The sequence below is a fragment of the Macaca fascicularis genome, chromosome 19 (assembly GCF_037993035.2).
Source record: "Macaca fascicularis isolate 582-1 chromosome 19, T2T-MFA8v1.1".
Classification (NCBI taxonomy): Eukaryota; Metazoa; Chordata; class Mammalia; order Primates; family Cercopithecidae; genus Macaca; species Macaca fascicularis.
In genome coordinates this window covers 7,789,853-7,812,961 of record NC_088393.1, presented here as the reverse complement: position 1 = coordinate 7,812,961, position 23,109 = coordinate 7,789,853, and the positions used below count along the sequence as shown (strand labels likewise).

Sequence of the window (23,109 nt, the reverse complement as noted above, 5' to 3'; positions counted from 1 at the left end):
AGCCAATGCAGCCAATCAAAAGTTTTTGAAGAACTCAAATCATTGTGAGTTTTTCGGCACTTCTTTTTTTTTTTGAGACCGAGTTTCGCTCTTGTTGCTGAGGCTGGAGTGCAGTGTCAACCTTGGCTCACTACAACCTGCGCCTCCCAGTTGCAAGCAATTCTCCTGCCTCAGCCTTCTGAGTAGCTGCGATTACAGGCATGTGCCAATATGCTTGGCTAATTTTGTATTTCTAGGAGAGACAGGGTTTCTCCATGTTGGTCAGGCTGGTCTCGAACTCCCCACCTCAGGTGATCCTCCTGCCTCGGCCTCCCAAAGTGATGGGATTACAGGCATGAGCCATACTGTGATTTTTATCATCGTAGTGGAAAAAAAAAAAAAAAGGCTCTTTTAACTCTATGCTTTGTGTCCACTTTCCAAAAGAAAGAATGAAAAGAAAATAGATGAGAATAAGCCAGACGGTGTCTCACCCAGTGCGTTATTCCTACTTCTTGTAGCCAGCAGAGTGGGACAAAGCCTGTCTAAGCTTCAGGAAAGCCTAGTACACTGTTTTCTTAGATGGAGTCTTACTCTCTTGCCTCAGCTGGAGTGTGGTTGTGCGATCCTGGCTCACTGCAACCTCCACTTCCCAGGCTCAAGCGATTCTCCTGCCTCAGCCTCCCAAGTAGCTGGGATTACAGGCACCTGTCACCACACCCGGCTAATTTTTAAATTTTTTTTTAGTAGAGACGAGGTTTCACCATGTTGGCCAGGCTGGTCTTGAACTCCTAACCTCAGGTGATCTGCCCGCCTTGGCCTCCCAAAGTGCTGGGATTATAGGCATGAGCCATGGCGCCTGGCCCCACTGTACATTTTCAATACTGTTCATTGACAACTTGTTTTTTTCTTTTAAGTAGGGAGAATGAACATTAAGAAACAGTATTTGCGCCAGGCACGGTGGCTCATGCCTGTAATCCCAGCACTTTGGGAGGCTGAGGTAGGTGGATCACGAGGTCAGGAAATCGAGACCATCCTGGCTAACACAGTGAAATCCCGTCTCTACTAAAAATACGAAAAATTAGCTGGCCATGGTGATGGGCACCTGTAGTCCCAGCTACTAGGGAGGCTGAGGCAGGAGAATGGCAAGAACCCAGCCTGGGTGACAGAGCGAGACTCCATCTCAAAAAAAAAAACCAGAAAAGAAGAAACAGTATTTGCTATATTAGGACAGAAAGAGAAAACAATCAAAATCAAAACGTCCATGTACTCTGATAAAATGCTATTAGATTAGAAAAAATATATCAAATATTGTCTAATTTCTGTCTTTCTTTTTTTTTTTTGAGACGGAGTTGCGCTCTTTTGCCCAGGCTGGAGTGAAGTGGCACAATCTCAGCTCACTGCAATCTCCGTTTCCTGTGTTCGATTGATTCTCCTGCCTCATCCTCCTGAGTAGCTGGGATTATAGGTGCCTGCCACCACACCCGGCTAAACTTTGTAGGTTTTTAGTAGAAGCGGGGTTTCGCCATGTTGGCCAGGCTGGTCTCGAACTCTTGACCTCTGGTGATCTGTCCGCGTCAGCCTCCCAAAATGCTAGGTTTATAGGTGTGAGCCATGACACCTGGCAAATACTTTTTTTTTTTTTTTTTTTTTTTTGAGACAGAGTCTTGCTCTGTTGCTCAGGCTGGAGTGCAGCGGCGCGACCTCGGCTCACTGCAACCCCCACCTTCCTGCAACCCCCACCTCCCTGCACCCCCCACCTCCCAGGTTCATGCCATTCACTTGCCTCAGCCTCCCGAGTAGCTGGGACTACAGGCGCCCACCACCATGCCTGGCTAATTTTTTGTATTTTTAGTAGAGACGGGGTTTCACCGAGTTAGCCAGGATGGTCTTGATCTCCTGACCTTGTGATCCGCCTGCCTCAGCCTCCCAAAATGCTGGGATGACAGGCGTGAGCCACCATGCCAGGCCTCTAATTTCTGTTATAACAAACTAGATCACTCAGGAGCTGTTTGGAAATACCTTTCTGAATATTTGATATATTGATGTTTTAGAATTATAATAAATGTACTGTATATAAAATGAGGTAATAAGATTTTCAGGACAGCTATAGCCATAAATACTTAAAAGATGGAAAATTAATGAGCTAGTGGCCCAACCTACAAATGAGACACTGCTGAAGGTAATTCCACATACATAGCACTTATACCTTTTGTTCTCAGTATAAGGTATCATGTGGCCACTCAGATAAGAGGTGAGGCATCCTAACATCAATTACGTTCCTAGGGTTTCCTCTATGAGTTCTCTCATGTGTAAAGGGAGGAATCACTGAAGGATTTTTAATACACTCATGGGTACTGCATCCAAGGAACATTTTCATATTTTTCCTAATGTAAGAGGTATCACTGAAAACATTCCCTCATCCTTTATCTTAAGAAGTTCTGGCTGAGAGTGGTGGCTCGTTCCTATATTCCAAGCACTTCGGGAGGCTGAGGCAGGTGGATCACTTGAGCCCAGGAGTTTGAGGGCAGCCTGGGTAACATGGTGAATCCCCATCTTTACAAAAACTAGACAGGCATGGTGGTGCATGCCTACAGTCCCAGCTACTTGGGAGGCTGAGATGGGAGGATCCCTTGAGTCCAGGAGGCGGAGGTTGTAATAAGCCAAGACTGCACCACTGCACTACAGCCTGGGCATAGATGAAACCCTGTCTCAAAAAAACAAAACAAAACAAAACAAATTAAAAAATAAATAACATATAAAATAAAAAATTATCTCCACTGATTTCATGGCAAGCTTTCCAGATGGTTCCGAATGTCTACTGTTCATACCTCGTGTGGTGTTCTTCCACATTGTATCAGGAGTGGTGTGTGTGACCGATGTAACAGGGACATGAACACCTCTCTCTCTGAAGCTAGGTCATAAAAGACATTATGCTTTCTGTGTTGGCTCCTTTAGATCACTGGCTTTGGGGAGAAGTTGCTTCCATAAAGAAACTTAGCCCTGTTGAGAGGCCTACGTAGTTTGGAAGTGCAGGTCCCTTGGAAACAGCTAGCATGCACTTGTCAGGCATGTGAGTGAGCCATCTGGAAGTGGTCCCTTCACCAGTACAAATTCTGGATGATTATGGTTCTGCTGACATCTGGACTGTAACCTCTTGAGAGATCCTGAACTATGGAGCTACGCTGTTTCTGAATTCCTGACCTACAAAAACTGAGATAAATGTTTGTTGTTTGAAGCCACACAATTTTGTGGGGTAATTTGTTACACGTTATACAGTAGCAGGTAATTCATACATCTGGTGAAGAGTTCTTTCATGTTATCTGAGGCATGAAAGATCGATGAATGCTTTTCGCACAGTTATTGAATTCACATCTGCCTAATATGTGTTCTCATATGCACAGAAAGGTACCCGTTACTTGTGAAGAATTTCCCACAATAATTACATTCATAGGGTCTTTTTCCAGTATGAGTTCTCCTGTGTTTCTTAACAGATGACAGAACATTAAAGGTTTTTCCACAGTCACTGCACTCATAGGATTTCTCTCTATTATGTATTCTCCTGTGAACTGTAAGAGAAAAGCTACTGGTGAAGGATATCCCACACTCATTACACTTGTAGGGCTTTTCTCCAGTATGAGTTCTTACGTGCTGTGTCAGATTCGAGCTCCTCCTGAAGGTTTTCCCACAATTGTGGCATTCGTAAGGGTTCTCCCCTGTATGAATGCTATAGTGCAAAGAAAGAGATGACCCTGTGCTGAAAGCCTTTCCACACTGATTACATACATAATGACTCTCCCCTGTATGAACTCTCTTGTGCCTTGTGAAGATTGACTGAGTGCGGAACTCACGACAACACTGGTTACATTTGTAGGGTTTTTCTCCGGTGTGAATTCTCAAGTGCGGTCTGAGGTATGAGGAATTGCTGAAGGTTTTCCCACAGTCACTGCATTTGTAGGGTTTCTCCCCATTGTGGATTCTCTTATGAACAGTAACATAAGATTTGCTGCTGTAGGATTTCCCACATTCATTGCAGTCGTAGCGTTTTTCTCCAGTGTGAATCTTCTTGTGCCGCATAAGGGAAGATTTTGTGCTGAAGACTTTAAAACACTGATTACATTCGCTGAATTCTGCTCCGAGATGATTCCTCTCCTGTTAAGAGATGACTAATAAGTACCATTTATAATATTTTTAACATTGAATGCTGTCAGAGGAATTTCCTGTCCCAGGAATTCTGTTGTGTATCATAGTATTGGAATTAATGTTTTTGCCACTATGAGTGCTGGTACATTGCTTCTGTCAGTTTGAATTCTTAGCATTTAAAAAAGATGGATTCTTTCCGCAAGTCTTTATCATATTCACAGAGTATTTTCTGATAAATTTAAGGCTAATTTCTTTTTCAAATACCCAATATCTGACTCAGATTACTGGAAATACTTACTTGTGGGAATTCTCAGGAAAAACACGTTTGGGGCTAACTAATGCTTTTTTCCAAATTCAAAATAATTTCACAGTATCTCTTCAGAGACACTACTTTCTCTTGGAAAAATGACACTTTCCTTTAATAACTATTCAATAAAGCCACTCTTTCTTTTTTTCTGAGACAGAGTCTCGCTCTGTCGCCCAGGCTGGAGTGCAGTGGCGTGATCTTGGCTCACTGCAAGCTCCGCCTCCAGGGTTCAAGTGATTATTCTGCTTCAGCCTCCCAGGTATTTGGGATTACAGGCGTGCACCACTACACCGGCTAATTTTTTTTTTTTTTTTTTTTTTTTTTTTTTGTATTTTTAGTAGAGACGGGGTTTCACCATATTGGCCAGGCTGGTTTCCAACACCTGACCTCATGATCCACCCGCCTCGGCTTTCCAAAGTATTGGGATTACAGGCGTGAGCCACTGCGCCTGGCCAACAAAGCCAGTCTTTGTGGCTTTTCTCACGTAGGGCATTCTCCTACCATGAAAAAAACAGAAATCACCCATGTTAGTCTTACCATTTTCATATTTCCAGATTGTTCTTTTCGAAAAACATGCAGCTTAGGAGTTAACCCTTTGGCTTTAAGTGGATTCTCCACATCTGAAACAAGTTAAAAAGAAATTTAAGTTGATAGAAAAGAGGCAAATATAAGTTGATGGTGAAATGGTAAAATGCATACATGGGTGAAGGCAGAATCTGAGAGGTGAGGGTTTTTGAGAAGGGATTCCATGAAAGATATGGCTGTGACAATTTTAGGCAATGTTTAAGAAAGACTCTAGGAAGATTGAGATTGATGTGGACAGAATGAAGGAATTGTCAGGAGGGCAAGGTGGACTGAAACTGATCAAAGAGTTCACAGGAGACTTAAATGTCAGAAAAAGAGACATGTCTTTTTTTCCTCCCCTGAGGCCCAAGTAAAGTACGAGATGACAGAAAGTTAAAGTCATGAAAGTACATGGGGGGGCTCAGACCAAATGTTCTCAGCCTTCTTGGGAAAAGGGGCATTTACGCACTTCTCTGACTGGTATTTCCTAATGTATTATAATACTCCCAACGCCTCAGTCCCTGGCCAGAGCTGTTCCTCACAAGGACTTATATCCACCTGGTGCTCACCTGGACACGTACCTGGAAGAATTCCTCTCTCTTCTGTCATCACTTCATCTTCTTGCTCCAACTGGGTGATCAGACCAGGTTTATCAACTTGGTCCCCTGTACATGGAGAAAAGACACATGATGTAGGAGGACTGTGCAGCAGACAAGCTCCCCATGAAACTGAAATCAGTTCTGAAGGGGAAGAGGTGTGACTTCAGGAGCAGAGGAATAATTATGCCGAAATTGAAGAAATATAGCAACTGTCTTTCACACACATACACAAAATCACAAGCAATATGTAGGGTGGTTGCAGGATAACTGGTCCCAGGAGCCCCTGTCCAGGTTTAAACACAGAATCTGAAAGCCCAGAAGATTTAACTACAGAGAATATACAGTCAGGGAAAGAAGGAGATCTTCATTTCATAGTGGACAGCATTAGACAGCTCTATGAGGGTTGGGACCATGTTGCATTCTTCACTGTACACCCACATCCCAGCACAGACCTAGGAACAGAGGTGCTTACGAAGGACTTAAAAGAAGTGATGTCGATGAAAGTAGTGGAGTAGGGAACTCCCCAACTTCATCCCTTCATAGAAACAGTAAGTAAATGGGCAAAAACAGAATCAGCTTCATTGGAGCTCTTGAATGTGATCAAAAGTTTACAGCCACAGGAGAATGCCTAATCGAGACAAACAGCCGAATCAGGGTAAGAGAGATTTGTGACATTTTAACTGACTCTAGCCGCACACTCTAGTCCCCATTTTGCCTTGAAGACAACAACCTGTGTTTCTAGTACTGAAGAGAACAGAATGCACCTTATTCTCAAAAACCTGTGGTTGTTTGTTCTGACCTGTCTGCTGGCTCCCTGATGGGCTGGATCAAAGGGCTTCCCTTTATTTGTGTAACTCCAAACTCTCCCAGGTCTGAAGAGACTACACCTATGGAAGGTGTAGGGTGGAGAGGGAAGTGTGTCCCAACACATCTAAAGGCAAATCAGCCACTGCTGAGTGGGGTTAGGGAAAACTGTGAAGCAAACAAGACTAACCAAAAAACCTGGGAGGAGAAGTGCAGAACAAGATGCTCGGGGGAGTAGAGCATCTTTCCACACCTTTTTAATCACCCCCACAAGATGGAGTCTTACTCCGTTGCCGAGGGTGGAGTACAGTGGTGTGATCTCGGCTCACTGCAACCTCTGCCTCCTGGGTTCAAGCAATTCTCCTGCCTCAGCCTCCCAAGTAGCTGGGATTACAGGCATGTGCCACCACTCCTGGCTGATTCTTTTGTATTTTTAGTAAAGATATGGTTTCACCATCTTGACCAGGCTGGTCTCGAACTCCTGACCTCAGATGATCCGCCTACCTCGGCCTCCCAAAGTTCTGGCATTACAGGTGTGAGCCACTGTGCCCAGCCCTCTGCACATTTCTAGAAGGCCATGTTCATACCCAGGGATGAACACATGCTCAGAGAAGATCTGAGAAGGCACCAAGCCCTTACCTTTGACTGACCTTCAGGTTCTGCATAAGAAGGAAGTGAAGGCTAAGTCAGAGTTGTAAAGTGCTTTAGCTGAGTTTTGAAGGCATGCTCCAACATGTAATTCAGATCTATTGGTAAAGCCTGGTCATCTTTTGGGTTCCAGGTATTTAAGAAAATCTCTGACAAATGAATCCCAAGCTGAACATTAAGCTAATAGAACAGAGACTTCAGTGGCCACATATGACAAATACAGACATTACAAAATTAGTTCAGAAATGTCACTAAACAAAGAAATAATACCAACTACAACAAACCTTGAAATCAGATTTAAAGAACTGCCATATTGTAATATTCTGAAAGTAGTTTTCAGCAAATAAATTATGAGGCATGTAAAGAAACAAAAAAATGGGCTGGGCGTGGTGGCTCATGCCTGTAATCCCAACACTTTGGGAGGCTGAGATGGGCAGATCACGATTTCAGGAGATCGAGACCATCCTGGGTAACATGGTGAAATCCCATCTCTACTAAATAGCCAGGCGTGGTGGCGGGCGCCTGTAGTGCCAGCTACTCGGGAGGCTGAGGCAGGAGAATGGCATGAACCTGGGAGGCAAAGCTTGCAGTGAGCCGAGATTGTGTCACTGCACTCCAGCCTGGGCATCAGAGTGAGACTCTGTCTCCAAAAAAAAAAAAAAAAAAGAAAAAAAAAAAGAAACAAAGAAATGAAACTGCATTATAGGAAAAAAGAAATGAACAGAAATGATCCATAAGGAAACCCAGTCCTTGGATTTATTAGGCAACGACTTCAAGTCAACTATTTCAAATATGCTCAAGGAGTTAATGGAAACTGTGTACAAAGAACTAATGAAAACCATCAGAATGAATTCTCACCAAATAGAGAAAAGCATAAAGAGATGGAAATTATAAAAAGGAGCCAAATAGGAATTTTTAAATTGAAAAATATTTATTATCTGAAATGAAAAATTTACTAGAGGGGCTCCTCAGAAGACTTGATCAGGCAGAAGACGCAATCAGTGAACTTGATGCCAGGTCAATTAAGATTGCCTGATCTGTAGAGCAGAAATTAAAAATAAAGGGAAAAAAATGAGCAGAGCCTAAGAGACCCAGAAGACACCATCAAACATCAGAATACACATAATGGGAGTTGCTACTGGAGAGGAGACAGAGAAAGGAGCAGAAGGAATATGTGGAAAAATTGGCAAGGCGCGGTGGGTCACGCTCTAATTACAAGACTTTGGGAGGCCGAGGTGGAAGGATCACCTGAGGTCAGGAGTTCGAGACCAGCCTGGCCAACATGGTGAAACCTTGTCTCTACTAAACATACAAAAATTAGCCAGGTGTGGTGGTGTGCGTTTGTCATCCCAGCTACTCAGGAGGCTGAGGCAGGGAGAACTGCTTGAACCCAGGAGGCGGAGGTTGCAGTGAGCTGAGATCGTGCCAGTGTACTCCAGCCTGGGTGACAGAGTGAGACTCTAAATCATAATAATAAAAAAGGAATATATGGAAAAATAATGGCCAAACATTCCCAAATTTGATGGAAATTACAAGTCTATACATCAAAGCAGCTTAAGGATCTCCAAATAGGATACACTCAAAAAAACTCACACTGAGATACCTTATAATTAAATGGTCAAAAGCCAAAGACAGAGAATATCCTGAAAAAAAGCAAGGCAGAAATAAGTCATCATGTACAAGATTAACAGCTGACTTCTCATCAAAAACCATGGAGGCCACAAGCCAGTGGGATGATGACATACGCCAAGTACTGAAAGAAAAATATCAACCAAGAGTTCTATCTCCCGCAAAACTGTCATTCAAGATGGTGAAAAGGCAATCCACTGAATGGGAGGAAATATCTGAAAATGATGTATCTCATAAGGGTCGAGGATCCAGAACATATAAAGAACTTTTACAACTCAGTAACAAAAAGGCAAACAATGCCCCGCAAATGGAAAAAGCACTTGAACGAACATTTCTTCAAAAAAGATGTATAAATGGCCAACAAGCACAAGAAAAGATGGCCAATCTCATCATTTTTTTTAGGGAATAGAAATAAAAACCACAATGAGACAGACACCCACAAGAATGGCTATCATAATTTTTTTTAAAAAAGGAAAAGAGGCGAATGTTGGTAAGGATGCAGAGAAATTGTGATACATTGCTGGTCTCATGCATTGCTGGTAGGAATGTAAAAGTTTGGAGGTTCCTCAACACATTAAACATAGAATTAACACAGGACCCAGCAGTTCCACTCCTAGGTAAATACCCAAGAGAAAACAGGTGCTCAAGCAAAATCTTGTACATGAATGTTTATAGCAACACTACCCACATTAGCCAAAACATGAGAACAGGCTAAATTTCCATCAGCTGATGAACTGATTTATAAAAAGTGGTATATACACATAATGGAACAATATTTAACCATAAAAAGAATGAAGTTCTGATATGTGCTACAACACGGCTATACTTTGAAAACAGCCGGGCGTGGTGGCTCATGCCTGTAATCCCAGCACTTTGGGAGGCCGAGGTGGGTGGATCACTTGAGGCCAGGAGTCCCAGCCTGGCCAACATGGTGAAACTCCATCTCTATTAAAAATACAAAAATTTGCCGGGCGTGGTGGCGCATGCCTTTAGTCCCAGCTATTCGGGAAGCTGAGGCAGAAGAACAGATTGAACCTGGAAAGTGGAGCTTGCAGTGAGCTGAGATCACACCACTGCACTCCAGCCTGGGCAACAGAGCAAAACTCCATCTCAAAAAAAAAAACAAAACAAAAACCAGAAAACATTATGCTAAGCAAAAAGTGAGACACAAAAGACCACATTTTATATGATTCCATTTATATAAAATGGCAAGAATAGGGCCAGGAATGGTAGCTCACATCTGTAATCCCAGCACCCTGGGAAGCTAAGGCAGGAGGATCACCTGAGCCCAGGAGTTTGAGACCAGCCTGGGCAACAGAGCAAGACCCTATCTCTACAAAAAATAAGCAAATTAGCTGGGCATGGTGGTGCGCACCTGTGGTCCCAGCTACTCAGGATTGTGCCACTGCACTATAGCCTGGGCAATGGAGGGAGACACTGTCTGAAAACAACCTCCTCAAAAAGAAGAGACACATCTATAGTGACAGAAAGGTTAGTGGGTGCCAAGGTGTTCGGGAGGGAGAAATGGGGAGAGACCACTTCATGACTACGGGGCTTATTTCTGGCATGACAGCTACGCTCTGGAATTAGTGGTGATGGTCGTACTACATGGTGAACCTACGAAAAACCACCGAATTGGACACTTTAAAATAGTTTAAATGGTGACTTTTGTGTCCTGTGTTACCTCAATTAAAAAAAAAAGACTTACTTCCTGAGTCATTAAATAAATGCAGGAATGACACTAGGCTTACCCAGGGAGGCCACGTTCCTGAAGTTCTCCAGCATCACGTCCCTGTACAGTGTCCTTTGGGCAGGGTCCAGCAATGCCCACTCCTCCTGGGTGAACTCCACGGCCACATCCTCGAAGGTCACCAAGCCCTAAGGCATTGCAAACATCACGGCTTAGCCAAGGACCACCCCCCCAATGTGCACAGGAATAGGGCCCAGAAGAACAGAGCCAGGGCTAGGGAAACCTGAGCACAAGATGTGGGGTGGGGTTCCGAGCTCCCCTCCCTGGCTTCTGAGCTCAGCCCTCAATGCTTGTCTCCTTAGGCCACTCCCAGGCCCAGTGCCCAGTACCACAGAGCAGCCGTCTTTTCTCTCAGACTGGGAGCTCCTGTGACCTCATTTCCCTCAGTCTCCAGGGGAGCACGGGCCCGTGACACGGCAGAAATCGGAGAAATACTTGGTAAGTGAATGAATGATTTCTGTACGGCCTTCATTCATCGCTTGGGCTTAGAACATTGTCATGTCTTTACCTGGCTTTCCCTTAAAACTCGCAGGAGCATGTGATATACTTAGGGACCCTGGAAGGGGCTCTGAACCTGCAGTAAACGTTGACACACACTGGTATTTTCCGGGCAGCCCTTGCTCAGAGATCCTGGGATGCCTGAGGAGCGAGTTTGGCCGTGAAGGTCCAGGCCACTGAAAGTCCAACCTTCTGGCTGAAGGAATAATGATTGGAGAAAAGAACATCTAACTTACCTTTAGCCAGCTTGTCAGGAGCTCATTAACCAGCCCTCCGCCCTCTGTGTGTCCTTCTCGCTGAGAGGCTGGGAATGGGGAAGACAGAGCTGGAGGAGGAAAAATGAGTCCCAGGAATCCAGACCGGCCCTGTGTCCACTCACACACCTGGAAGCTCCCCCACCTGCCTGCAATTGACCATGTCCCCATGCATACACAGTCACCCACAAAGCAGCCACCTCTACTGCACGCAAACACCCAGCAACAGCAATCCAAGGAAACCAGAGCATGGCCCTGCTGCATCCACGCCAGGTAACAGGGCTCAAGGTCTGACTGCACTTGGGGAAGGGATTATTCCCACTTCACAGATGAGGAAACTGAAGTTCCAAGGGTGTCACTGTGTTTTTATAAGGTTCACAGAAAGAACTAAAGGGAGAATTCAAAAGTTCCAGCACATTCACCACAGAGACAACATCCACAGACACCCAAACGCCTAAGTCCCAAATCCCGAGAGCCGCCCGATCAGACACTGAGGACCTCTGGGCCCTGGGACTCCACTCCTGCCTCACCTGCTCTGCCCAACTCGCTCCCATCCCATGCTGTGGGTCAGAGCCTTTCAAGTCTGGACTCTGAGACCCCACAACTCACCAGCAGTCAGGGGCAGGATGATGGCGGCCATCCTGTGACTCCGACAGCAACAGGGCAGCCAGGAAGCAGGACGCTCCTCCCTTATTCCTGCATCGCTCTTAGGAAAGCACTCTGGAAGAAATGGGAACACTCTGCCTGGGCCACCCCCTCTCCAGCCCGTGCTTTGCCTCAGTCACCCCCGTCAGCCCGTGCCCTGCCTCGGTCACCCCTTCTCCAGCCCGTGCCCTGCCTCGGTCACCCCCTCTCTAGCCTGTGCCCTGAATCGGTCACCCCCTCTCCAGCCTGTGCTCTGCCTTGGCCACCCTCCCTCCTGGTTTCCACCTTACCCAGCTCGGATGTCACTGCCCCTCATTTCAGTTGATTTCCTCCTCCCCATCCCCTATTCTCATGCCAGCCCAGCAGAGCTCCAGCCATTTTCTATCAGAGACCCTAGATTCCTACAACTTCTAAGAATCGATCTGTAAGATACACAAATATAAAAGCTGTGTAAGATTATTCACTGTGGCATTATAGTGCACCCGTTAAAAAAAAGAGAGATCTCTAGATATCAATAGATTATTATCCTCAGTAAATTTAAGGGGAAAAAAAGTACCAAATAGTATATATGGAATGTTTCCTTTTATACGAGAAAAGAAGGGCTGTGTATGTGTGTGTGTGCGCGTGTGTGTGTGTATACACACAAAGATGAAAGTGGCCGGTGGGGCATGGTGGCTCCCGCCTGTAATCCCAGCACTTTGGGAGGCCAAGGTGGGCGGATCGTGAGATCAGGAGATCGAGACCATTCTGGCTAATGTGGTGAAACCCCATCTCTACTAAAAAATATATTAAAAATTAGCCGGGCGTGGTGGCACACACCTGTAATCCCAGCTGCTCAGGAGGCTGAGGCGGGAGAATGGCATGAACCTGGGAGGTGGAGCTTATAGTGAGCCAGGATCACGCCATTTGCACTCCAGCCTGGGAAGCAGAGCGATACTCCGTCTAAAAAAACAACAAACAAGAAAAGAAAGCGGCCAAGGGTGTGCGTGTGGGAGGGGTTGGCGAGGGGCACAGTCTGGAGTTAGAGACCTGTAAGAGTGAGTTTGGGCCAGGTAGACAAAACAGAGCTGTAGAGGGTAGATGGTGTTCGCTATTCATGGAAGGCAGGGCCACTCAGTCTCTCTAGAATTTGTATTGAGATGCAGCATTCAGGCCCTGGCGTCCTAGATCTCTTGCCCAGGGAATTTATCCTGGGTGACCCCCATACCCCCAGTGTCCGGGGAGGGAAGGATTGGGAGAGGAGTGAATGGAGAGCCATTCCCCACAGGCCAGTTGTTCGCTGGTACTTGGAACCAAGCAGGGATGGGCGGCTCTTTCCCATTCCTGCCTGCAGCCTCACAGCCCCCACCCCCCAATACAGCTGCCAATGTCTCTGACATTTGGTCTCTGTGGTTGGCAGAATAACAACACCCCCAAAATTCACATATACATGTGAAAAGTTTATATATTTGTACTTATATGTAAAAGTCTGAGTTTTAGTATTATGACATGCAAGAAAATCTGTATTATGGCCGGGCGCACTGGCTCACGCCTCTAATCCCAGCGCTTTGGGAGGCTGAGGCGGGCAGATCACCTGAGGTCAGCAATTCGAGAACAGCCTGGCCAAGTTGGTGAAACCTTGTCTGTACTAAAAATATATTTAAAAAATTAGCTGGGCATGGTGGTGGGCGCCTGTAATCCCAGCTACCTGAGAGGCTGAGGCAGGAGAATCGCTTGAACTCAGGAGGCAGAGGTTGCAGTGAGCCCAGATCGTGCCACTGCACTCCAGCCTGGGCGACAGAGTGAGACTCCATCTCAAAAAAAAAAAAAAAAAGTATTATTTCTCTGCAGTTCCACATATTTCTAGGTGTTTATGAGTGGGGTCTTCCAGCAGCTGTGTTGCACAAACGGTAGAAAAGAGAATTTTGCATAGGTGAGCTCCTGGTGGGTCCGCCCCCTTTTCTCTCCTAAGTCCAAACGAGGCGTAGCATTTCCTCACCCAGTTATTCCTCTCGAATCCCTTCTCCAGCCCTCGGGTCCCGACGTTGACCCTTCATTCATGTTTTATTGATGCCTGCCCCACGCCGGGTGCTGCAGATGGAGGGGAGGAAGATCCCTGTCATCTAAGAACTGGCTTTCCGGGAGTGGGACACACACACAGACCTCCTGCTGCATGTCAGAGTGATATGTGCTATGGCAGAGGGGCGCGTGGCATCCAACCCAGGATCTGGGAGGAAGGGGACTGGGAAGCCTGGGAAGGAAAAACACTAAAAACATTTGAATTGAGTCTTGAGAGTCGAGGTAGGGTCTTGCTCAGTGGGAAGTGCACGTGCAGAGGCAGGAAAGCAAGCTGCTGAGGCAGCCAAGTTCGCAGTTTGGAGCATGTGGACAAATAAGGGGCCAGCGTACAGGGGAAAGGTTGTATTTCGAAAGGTATTATAGAGTGGTGAGGAGTTTGAAGGTGAGGGGCAGTGGAGAGCCAGCAAAGGCTTTTCAGGCAGGGGACTGACTGAAGCAAATTTATTTTTATTTATTTTGAGACAGTCTCGCTCTGTCACCCAGGCTGAACTACAATGGTGAGATCTCGGCTCACTGCAACCTCTGCTTCCCGGGTTCAAGCGATTCTCCTGCCTCAGCCTCCCAAGTAGCTGGGATTACAGGCGCCCACCACCACGCCTGGCTACTTTTTGTATTTTTAGTAGAGACAGGGTTTTGCCATGTTGGCCAGGCTGCTCTCAAACTCCTGACCTAAGGTGATCTGCCCGCCTCAGTCTCCCAAAGTACTGGAATTACAGGTGTGAGCCACTGCACCCGGCTGTATTTTTACTTTTATTTATTTATTTTTTTTGAGATGCAGTCTCGCTCTGTTGCCCAGGCTGGAGTGTAGTGGTGCCATCTTGGCTCACTGCAACCTCCACCACCCGGGCTCAAGAGTCACCACACCCACCTAATTTCTGTATTTTTAGTACAGACGGGGTTTCACCATGTTGGCCAGGCTGGTCTTGAACGCCTGACCTCAGATGATCCACCCACCTCAGCCTCCCAAAGTTCTGGGATTACAGACAGGCTTGAGCCACCACTCCCGGCCACAAATTATCTTTTACAACAGCCATTCTGGCTTCATTGCAATGGACAAATGGAAGAGACTAGGACAATGCCACCCAGCAGGGCTTTCTGGGATGATGGAAATGATCTTAATCTTCGCTTTTCAATAGGGGCATTAGCCACATGTCGCTGTCAAGCACTTGAAATGTGGTTAGTGCGACTGAGAACCTGAATTTAAAAATTTATTCTTTTTTTTTTTTTTTTTTTTGAGACGGAATCTCACTCTGTGGCCCAGGCTGGAGTGCAGTGGCGCAATCTCGGCTCACTGCAAGCTCCGCCTCCCGACTTCACGCCATTCTCCTGCCTTAGCCTCCCGAGTAGCTGGGACTACAGGCATCCACCACCACGCCCGGCTAATTTTTTGTATTTTTAGTAGAAACGGGGTTTCACCGTGTTAGCCAGGATGACCTCAATCTCCTGACCTCGTGATCTACCTGCCTTGGCCTCCCAAAGTGCTAGGATTACAGGTGTCAGCTACAGCACCTGGCCAATTTTATTGAATCTTAATTGGTCTAAATTTAAATTTAAACAACCACATGGACTAACAGCTACCTTATTTATTTATTTATTTATTTTTGAGAAAGAGTCTCGCTGTGTCGCCCAGGCTGGAGTGCAGTGGCACAATCTCGGCTCACTGCAACCTCCGCCTCCCAGGTTCAAGCAATTTTCCTGCCTCAGCCTCCCGTGTAGCTGGGACTACAGGTGCCGGCCACCATGCACAGCTAATTTTGTATTTTTAGTAGAGACAGGGTTTCACGATGTTAGTGGGGCTGGTCTCGAACTCCCGACCTCAGGTGATCCGCCCGCCTCAGCCTCCCAAAGTGCTGGGATTACATAATTACAAGGAATTACAAGGGTGCACCACCGCACCCGGCTTAGCAGCTACCTTATTATACAGCACAAGTCTACAGGCTGGCAGGCCAGTCAGGAAAAGAAAAAAATAAAAGAAAAATTGAGATATCTTGGAAGGTTGAAAAAAAATTTAAAAATAGTGTTTACGTGTTTATTTTGTGTACTGATTTGCATATAGCTGTATTTACTGACTTATTTACACACACACTGTCACACACCCCTTACTATCTTTCTCTTGAATAGAAGCCGTCAAACAAATAATTTTTAAAGTACCCTCACTCGTGGCTCACGCCTGTAATCCCAGCACTTTGGGAGGCCGAGTTGGGCGGATCACCTGAGGTCAGGGGTTCAAGACCAGCCTGGCCAACATGGCAACACCCTGCCTGTACTAAAAACACAAAAAATAGCAGGGCGTGGTGGTGCACCCTTGTAATTCCAGCTACTTGGGAGGCTGAGGCAGGAGAATCACTTGAACCTGGGAGGCAGATGTTGCAATGAGCTGAAACCGTACCACTGCACTCCAGCCTGGGCAACAGAGTGAGTCTGTCTCAAAAAAAAAAAAAAAAAAAAAAAGATACCCTCACTCTTAGTAATTCCTTGTGTTTACAACCTGAGCACAGGAAAAATCCATTCGCAATATTTCTACACAGTAGAGTATTGCAGCTTACAAGTTCTACACGCTACTCACCTGATCATACAGAAATCCACGGATCAGTGAGGATAGGTGAACCTTGAGGCTGGTTTCAACACAAATCTGAGCTAGAATGATACTTTTCTTGTCCGAAAAGAAAAAGGGCACAAAAATGGCTTAAGAGGCCTTTTGTAGGGAGTAATATGTATGCATAATAAAATGTATTTATTGAGAGTAACACAGTTGTTGCACAGAAAGACCACCCCATTCACTTAAAAACACTGATTGAGGCCGGGCACGGTGGCTCACGCCTGTAATCCCAGCACTTTGGGAGGCCGAGGCATGTGGATCACAAGGTCAGGAGATCGAGATCATCCTGGCTAACACAGTGAAATCTCGTCTCTACTAAAAATACAAAAAAATTAGCCGGGCGTGGTGGCGGGCGCCTGTAGTCCCCGCTACCCGGCAGGCTGAGGCAGGAGAATGGCATGAACCCGGGGGGCGGAGCTTGCAGTGAGCCGAGATCGCACCACCGCACTCCAGCCTGGGAGACAGAGCAAGACTCCGTCTCAAAAAAAAAAAAAAAAAAAAAAAAAAAGAAAGAAAAAAAAGATTTAAATAATAAGAACCCAGGCTACTGGCTGTGCCTGAATTCCCCAGATTCCTATCCGGCCATTTGCTCCCTAAAATGGGACAAGGGGCTTAAAGCTGTTTGCATTTGACTTGCTTAAATCATTTGCCTGGGGATTTTATGGTGACTCCAGATGCTCTAATTCGTAACTTTAGGTCTTATACGTGACTCAGCTGAATTCTAAATAATTTATACAGTGCATTTAGGACTGCAGAGATTTTAATGCCCTCCATCAGGGTTTCCCAACCTGGGCACTACTGACATTTGGGGCTAGATGAGACTTTGCTGGCGGCGGCTGCTTTATGCGCTGCAGGATGCTGAGCTGCTAGAATCCCTGGTCTCCACCCTCTAGATTACAGTAGTAGCACAGTCCCTCCTACCTTCCATTTTGTGACATTCAAAACCGTCTCCAACTATAGCCAAAAGTCCCCTGGGACGCATAATCGTCCCGTGTGAGGGCGACACGGGCGCCGGGCCCCGACACCGGAGGAAATAGCAGCTTCGGGCTGAACTGAGGGTACAGCCCGAGGCCTCAGGGGCGGAAACCCGGCTCCCGGGAGGGACGCAGGGCCCGCGGCTGGGACCCCTCTCTGGACTCGGACTCACCGAACCCAGCACCTCTCGCGGCGACCGAAAGACTCTCTCCCAGTCGCTGCAAACGCTGCTCTTCTCACAATACACACCTGCAATTCCGCTTCCGGTCTCCGGCTAGCGGCGCTGCACCTCCACTTCCGGCTCCAGCTGGTCCCAACCTAAAATGTGGCGTGTCCGGAGGCCCCGGGTTCAGGCTGCATGTGCAGCGGGCGGGCGGGAGTAGCGGCCGCGCACCCAAACCTCGGGCCGAGGTGTTCCAGTTTGCTTAGTTATTAACAGAACAAGGTTGGGCCCTGACCAGGGATAGCCGCGGAGGCAGGGTTCTCCTGGCGCGGGTCTGTGGTAGGGTTGGGGGCGGAACTAGCTCCTGAGCGGGGCCGCGGGCGGTACCAGGCTTGGAGGCGGGGCTGAGTGTGGGCGTGGGCTAGTTCCGGGGGCGGGAACCAACTCTGGGGAGCGGCTGGGGCGGTACCAGGCATGCGGGCGGGGCTAACAGTCCAGAGACTGTTAGGGGGCGGGGTTGTGGGCGGGCATTAAGTTTGATGGGCGGGCCTTGCGGGTTAGTACCAGGTTTGGTGCGAGAGCATGTGGACCAGATAAGGTAGTGATGGGGCATGGAATGGGGTTGAGCTAAGAGGCTGAGAGGGCAAGACTTTGGGGAGGTCAGTTTTCGGGTGCAGGGCTTTTTGTGGATTTTAAAACTGTTCAGGTAGCAGGATGCAAAATGAACTCTAAAGTTTTCTTCAGTCGTTTCTCCACATTCACTGCCTGTTAAAATGATATAGCCACACATTTAGGGCTTGTGTGCGTCGTTTGTTTTGAGACAGGGTCTCACTCTGGCCCAGACTGGAGTGCAGTGGTGCAATCGTCGCTCACTGCAGCCTCGACCTCCTGAGCTCAAGCCATTCTTCCGCCTGGGCCTCCCACACCACCAAGCCTGGCTATTTTGTATTTTTTTTGTAGAGAGGAGGTCTGTATTGCCCAGGATGGTGTAGAACTCATGGCGTCAAGTCATTCTCTCGCACCTCGGCCTCCCAAAGTGCTGAGATTACAGGTGTGAGCCACACCACACTCAGCCTTTTTTGTGATTTTGAGCTTCCTAATTTCTTTCAAAAATGGGATCATGTATGCATCTTTCTCCTATCCAGAGAGGGACGAGGAGAGGGAGAGCTAGGGAGGGATGTCTCCAAGTAAAAGCCAAAGCTGATGAATTGTCTCGTGCACATCTGGATCTATTGAAAAGAGAATTACATTTCTGGTGGAGAAAATAGGTGTTGGATTCATACGAAGAAATAAAAAAGGAAATTTTAAAATTTAAGAAATCAAAAGAAAAAATGAAAAAAATTAACATACTACTTGTTACATCTCTGGCTAAGGTTTAGATGCTACAAATGGTAAATATTGATGTCATAAAATGATAAACATTGAATTTTGATGTATCCAGATTCCTTAAATGATTATGTTTGGTGAGGAAAATTAGTTTTACAGTATGTAAGAGTTATGTGCTAATTGTTTCAGAGAAGAAAGTAATTCAATATAGTCTAAAGCTGATAAATGAAAAAGCAGTATAAATACCTAACTTACAAATATGTAATTACTATCAGGAAAAAAAAAAGTTGATTCTGGGAGCAAGGCTACGGGGCAAGGAAGAGAGCTTTTCATTGTGAAAATTAAGGTATTATTTGAGGTCTGTGTGTGAACACATACAGCCTGAATTTGTATGCAAAAGGAATCACTAAACCCTAGGAAAAAAATATGAATATGATTCACTTTACAACAATAGAATGTGTTTGAAAACTCTGGAATTCAATAATTAAAAGGAAAAAAACCCAAACACCCTATGGCCATCCTAGTGGACAAATGAATGGGACATTACTTTCCAGCCTGCATGGTAATAAACAGTTTTACATACATTATCCCTAAATACGTTCACAGAGACCTACAAGGAAGGTGTTATTATCACTATTTATAGGTGAGGAAACATATGGTGGTCTGTGTGTGCTAAATTTTTCATATTTCGTAGTTCTTAATGTTGTTTTATTTAGAAGTGTTTAACTGGATTTTTAAAATTAATAAGATAATATGTACTCATTCTCACAAATATAGAGTATGTAAAACACAATTCAAAATTCCCTTTCCTGGCCAGGCACGGTGGCTTATGCCTGTAATCCCAGCACTTTGGGAGGCCGAGGCAGGTGGATCACCTGAGGTCAGGAGCTGGAAACCAGCCTGGTCAACATGGTGAAACCCCGTCGCTACTAAAATAACAAAAATATTAGCCAGGTGTGGTGGCACATGCCTGTAATCCCAACTACTTGGGAGGCTCAGGCAGGAGAATTGCTTGAACCTGGGATGTGGAGGTTGCAGTGAGCTGAGATCACGCCATTGCACCTCCAGACTGGGCAACAAGAGTGAAACTCCATCTCAAAAAATAAATAAAAAATTAAAATAAAATAAAATAAAATAAAACTCCATTTTCCTTCTCTGATATGAGCTTGAGGTGACCATTACTATAGTCCCATCTATGAAAAATTAAACTTATGCATGTAATAATATAATTTACTACATAAATACTAGAAAAAGCATTTTATCACAATATATATTCCTATATTTAGAGTTCTAAAATAGTTTTACAAAAAAAACTATGATACTATATACTAATTATTTTGGAGATTACTTTGAAAACTTAACAGACTGTGGACTTTTTTCCAGGTAGATATGAGTGTTTAGCCAAGTCTTAAATAAGTGGTATGGTATTCCAATTAATTGCTGTACCAGAATTTATTTAATCACTCATCTACTAACACATAGTCATATTATGTAGTCTTTTTCCTTTTTTATATTTTTTAAAAAGAGGCAGGGTTTTACCATGTTGCTCAGGCTGGTCTTGAACTTCTGACCTCAGGTAATCCACCTGCCTCGGCCTCCCAAAGTGCTGGGATTACAGGCGTGAGCCACTGGACCCAGCCAAATAAATCAGATTTAATATATAGACAAAGATGGATGCGTACTTATAAAAAGTATTGTTAGAAAGTTTAATTTACTGTCTAATTTCTAATTTGATGGACAGTAATAATATATGTATATTTTTGAGACAGAATCTCTCTGTTGCTCAGGCTGGAGTGCAGTGCCTCTATCATGGCTCATGGTAGCCTCGAATTCCTGGGCTCAAGTGATCCTCCTGCCTCAGCCTCCTGAATAGCTAGGACTACAGGTGCACACCACCACACCCAGCTAAATTTTAAAATTTTTGTAGACATGGGGTCTTGCTATGTTGCCCAGCTGGTCTTAGGCTCCTAGCCTCGAGTGATCTGCTCACCTCGACCTCCTGAGTAGCTGGGATTACAGGTGTATGCCACCATGCCCAGCTAATCTGTATTTTTTTTTCTTTTTCTTTTCATTTTTATAGAGACAGGCTCTTGCTATTTTGCCTAGGCTGGTTTTGAACTCCTGGCCTCAAGCAATCTTCCTGCCTTGGCCTCCAAAAGTGCTGGGATTATAGGCATGAGCCACCACTGCTCCTGACCTGGACCTTGTACTTTGAAAAGGGCATGACATGAATGAATATGTTTAGTACTTTGATGATGATTATTATTACTATCATTATTTTGGAAAGAAGGTCTCACTCCGTCATCCAGGTTGGAGTGCAGTGGTACAATCATGGCTCACTGCTGTCTCGACCTCCTGGCTCAGGTGATCCTCCCGACTCAGCCTCCTAAGGATCTGGGACTACAGATGCATGCCACCACACCTGGCTAATTTTGCTGTTGTTGTTGAGAAGGGGTCTCACTATGTTGCCCAGGCTGGAGTGCAGTGGCATGTGGTATGATCCCACTGCAGTCTTAACCTCCTGAGCTCAAGTGATCCTCCTGCCTCAGCCTCCCAAGGAACTGTGACTACAGGCGCATGCCACTACACCTGGCTAAATTTTGTATTTTGGGTTTTTTTTTTTTTTTTTGGTAGAGACAGGGTCTCACTATGTTGCCCAGCCTCGCCTTGAACTCCTGGCCCCAAGTGATCCTCCCGCCTTGGCCTCCCAAAGTGCTGAGATTACATGCATGTGCCCCGTCAACATTATTAACAATAGCAAGGATGGGGATAAAGGAGAAGGAGCAGTGGATGCTGTGAGCCTCAACCCAGAGTCCTGTCCATGGCTAATGCCTCCCTCCCCCAGCTGCTGAGACTAGTGACTGCTGACCATTCACAGCTGTCAGGATTACAAGAGGCCAGGAATTCCACAACACAGAGAAGTGCCCTATCCTAGAATATTACTTTCTCAGGGGCATCCAGAGACCAGGTTCACACCTATCATCCCAGCACTTTGGGAGGCCAAGGCGGGTGAATCACACGAGGTCGGGAGTTTGAGACCAGCCTGACCAACATAGAGAAACCCTGTCTCTACTAAAACTACAAAATTAGCCGGGCATGGTGGTGGGCGCCTGTAATCCCAGCTACTTGGGAGGCTGAGGTAGGAGAATCGCTTGAACCCGGAAGGTGGAGGTTGTGGTGAGCCAAGATCATCGTCACCATCATGATCATTTCATGATACAGGGAATTCCCTAGGATCTGCTTATAGCTCTCATGGATATGTAAGCTCAGTGTCCACCTTTCCCTTTGATGAGATGTAAGAGAGTGGCATTAGGGGAGACCCAAATATTTCTCTCCCCAGAATTCACAAACTCCTTATCTGTGGCCTTCTGTAGCACCCCAGGGGAGCTCCCATCTTGGTCGAAGATACTGACGTGGTGCCTGGCATGACGGCAACAGTTTTGTTCTGTGCCTAGTGGTTGTAGTTAGGGATAGTCTGTCTTCCTGCAGAGAGCCACTGAAGGGAGCTCTCCAAGGTCCTTAGGTCACTGGGAAGGGCATCCCACAGATGGAAACCCAGAGACAGATTGGGGAGCACATGGGGATTCTTGTTGATCTCTCTATGTAGTAATATATATAATACATAATATAATTATATAGTATAAATTATATATACATTATACATTATATATTATATAACTTACATATATTTAATATATAATTACATTTTTGAATTGTATAATTATATTATGCATAAATTATATATACTTGTATAATATATAATTTATATATAATAATATATAAATATATAAAAATATATAAATATAATTTATATTATATTATATTTAAATATAATTTTATATTATATGATTTATATATTATATTACATGTACCCCCAAATCGAAAATTTAAAAAAAAGAAACTTAATTTAAAAATGAAAATGTAGAAATTTTTAATAAATTATGTAATGTATTCATTTCATTTAAACTTACATAATTTAATTTCATTTTTTAAGGATTTCATTTGAAATTATAATTTGTTTTTTTTTTGGAGACAAAGTCTCACCAAGGCTGGAGTACAGTGGCACGATCTTGGCTCACTGCAACCTCTGCCTCCTGGGTTCAAGGGATTCTCTTGCCTCAGCCTCCCGAGTAGCTGAAATTACAGGCGCCCGCCACCACGCCTGGCTAAT

General features: G+C 45.4%; 1 protein-coding gene and 1 long non-coding RNA gene across 19 annotated transcripts; both read right to left on the bottom strand.

Annotated features, from left to right (window-relative positions):
- Positions 1–1,303: 1,303 nt before the first annotated feature.
- ZNF557 (zinc finger protein 557) lies at positions 1,304–18,006 on the bottom strand. Of its 18 annotated transcripts, none has more exons than XM_005587734.5 (8): positions 17,699–18,006; positions 16,442–16,528; positions 11,782–11,892; positions 11,155–11,243; positions 10,422–10,548; positions 5,560–5,655; positions 4,964–5,046; positions 1,304–4,128 (listed from the first exon to the last, which is right to left on the bottom strand). In XM_005587734.5, the coding sequence occupies exons 3-8, from the start codon at positions 11,810–11,812 to the stop codon at positions 3,346–3,348; spliced, it is 1,209 nt and encodes a 402-aa protein (XP_005587791.3). In that variant the 5' UTR covers positions 11,813–11,892; positions 16,442–16,528; positions 17,699–18,006; the 3' UTR covers positions 1,304–3,345. The 18 variants fall into 18 exon arrangements, with proteins under 18 accessions (XP_005587791.3, XP_005587792.3, XP_073881707.1 ...); XM_005587735.5 differs by having other exon boundaries at positions 17,396–17,708; XM_074025606.1 differs by having other exon boundaries at positions 5,572–5,655; positions 17,396–17,708.
- Positions 7,953–8,686, bottom strand: LOC141409195 (uncharacterized). Its single transcript, XR_012428298.1, has 2 exons — positions 8,645–8,686; positions 7,953–8,078 (listed from the first exon to the last, which is right to left on the bottom strand). It is a non-coding gene; the product is annotated as an uncharacterized lncRNA (long non-coding RNA).
- Positions 18,007–23,109: the final 5,103 nt, after the last annotated feature.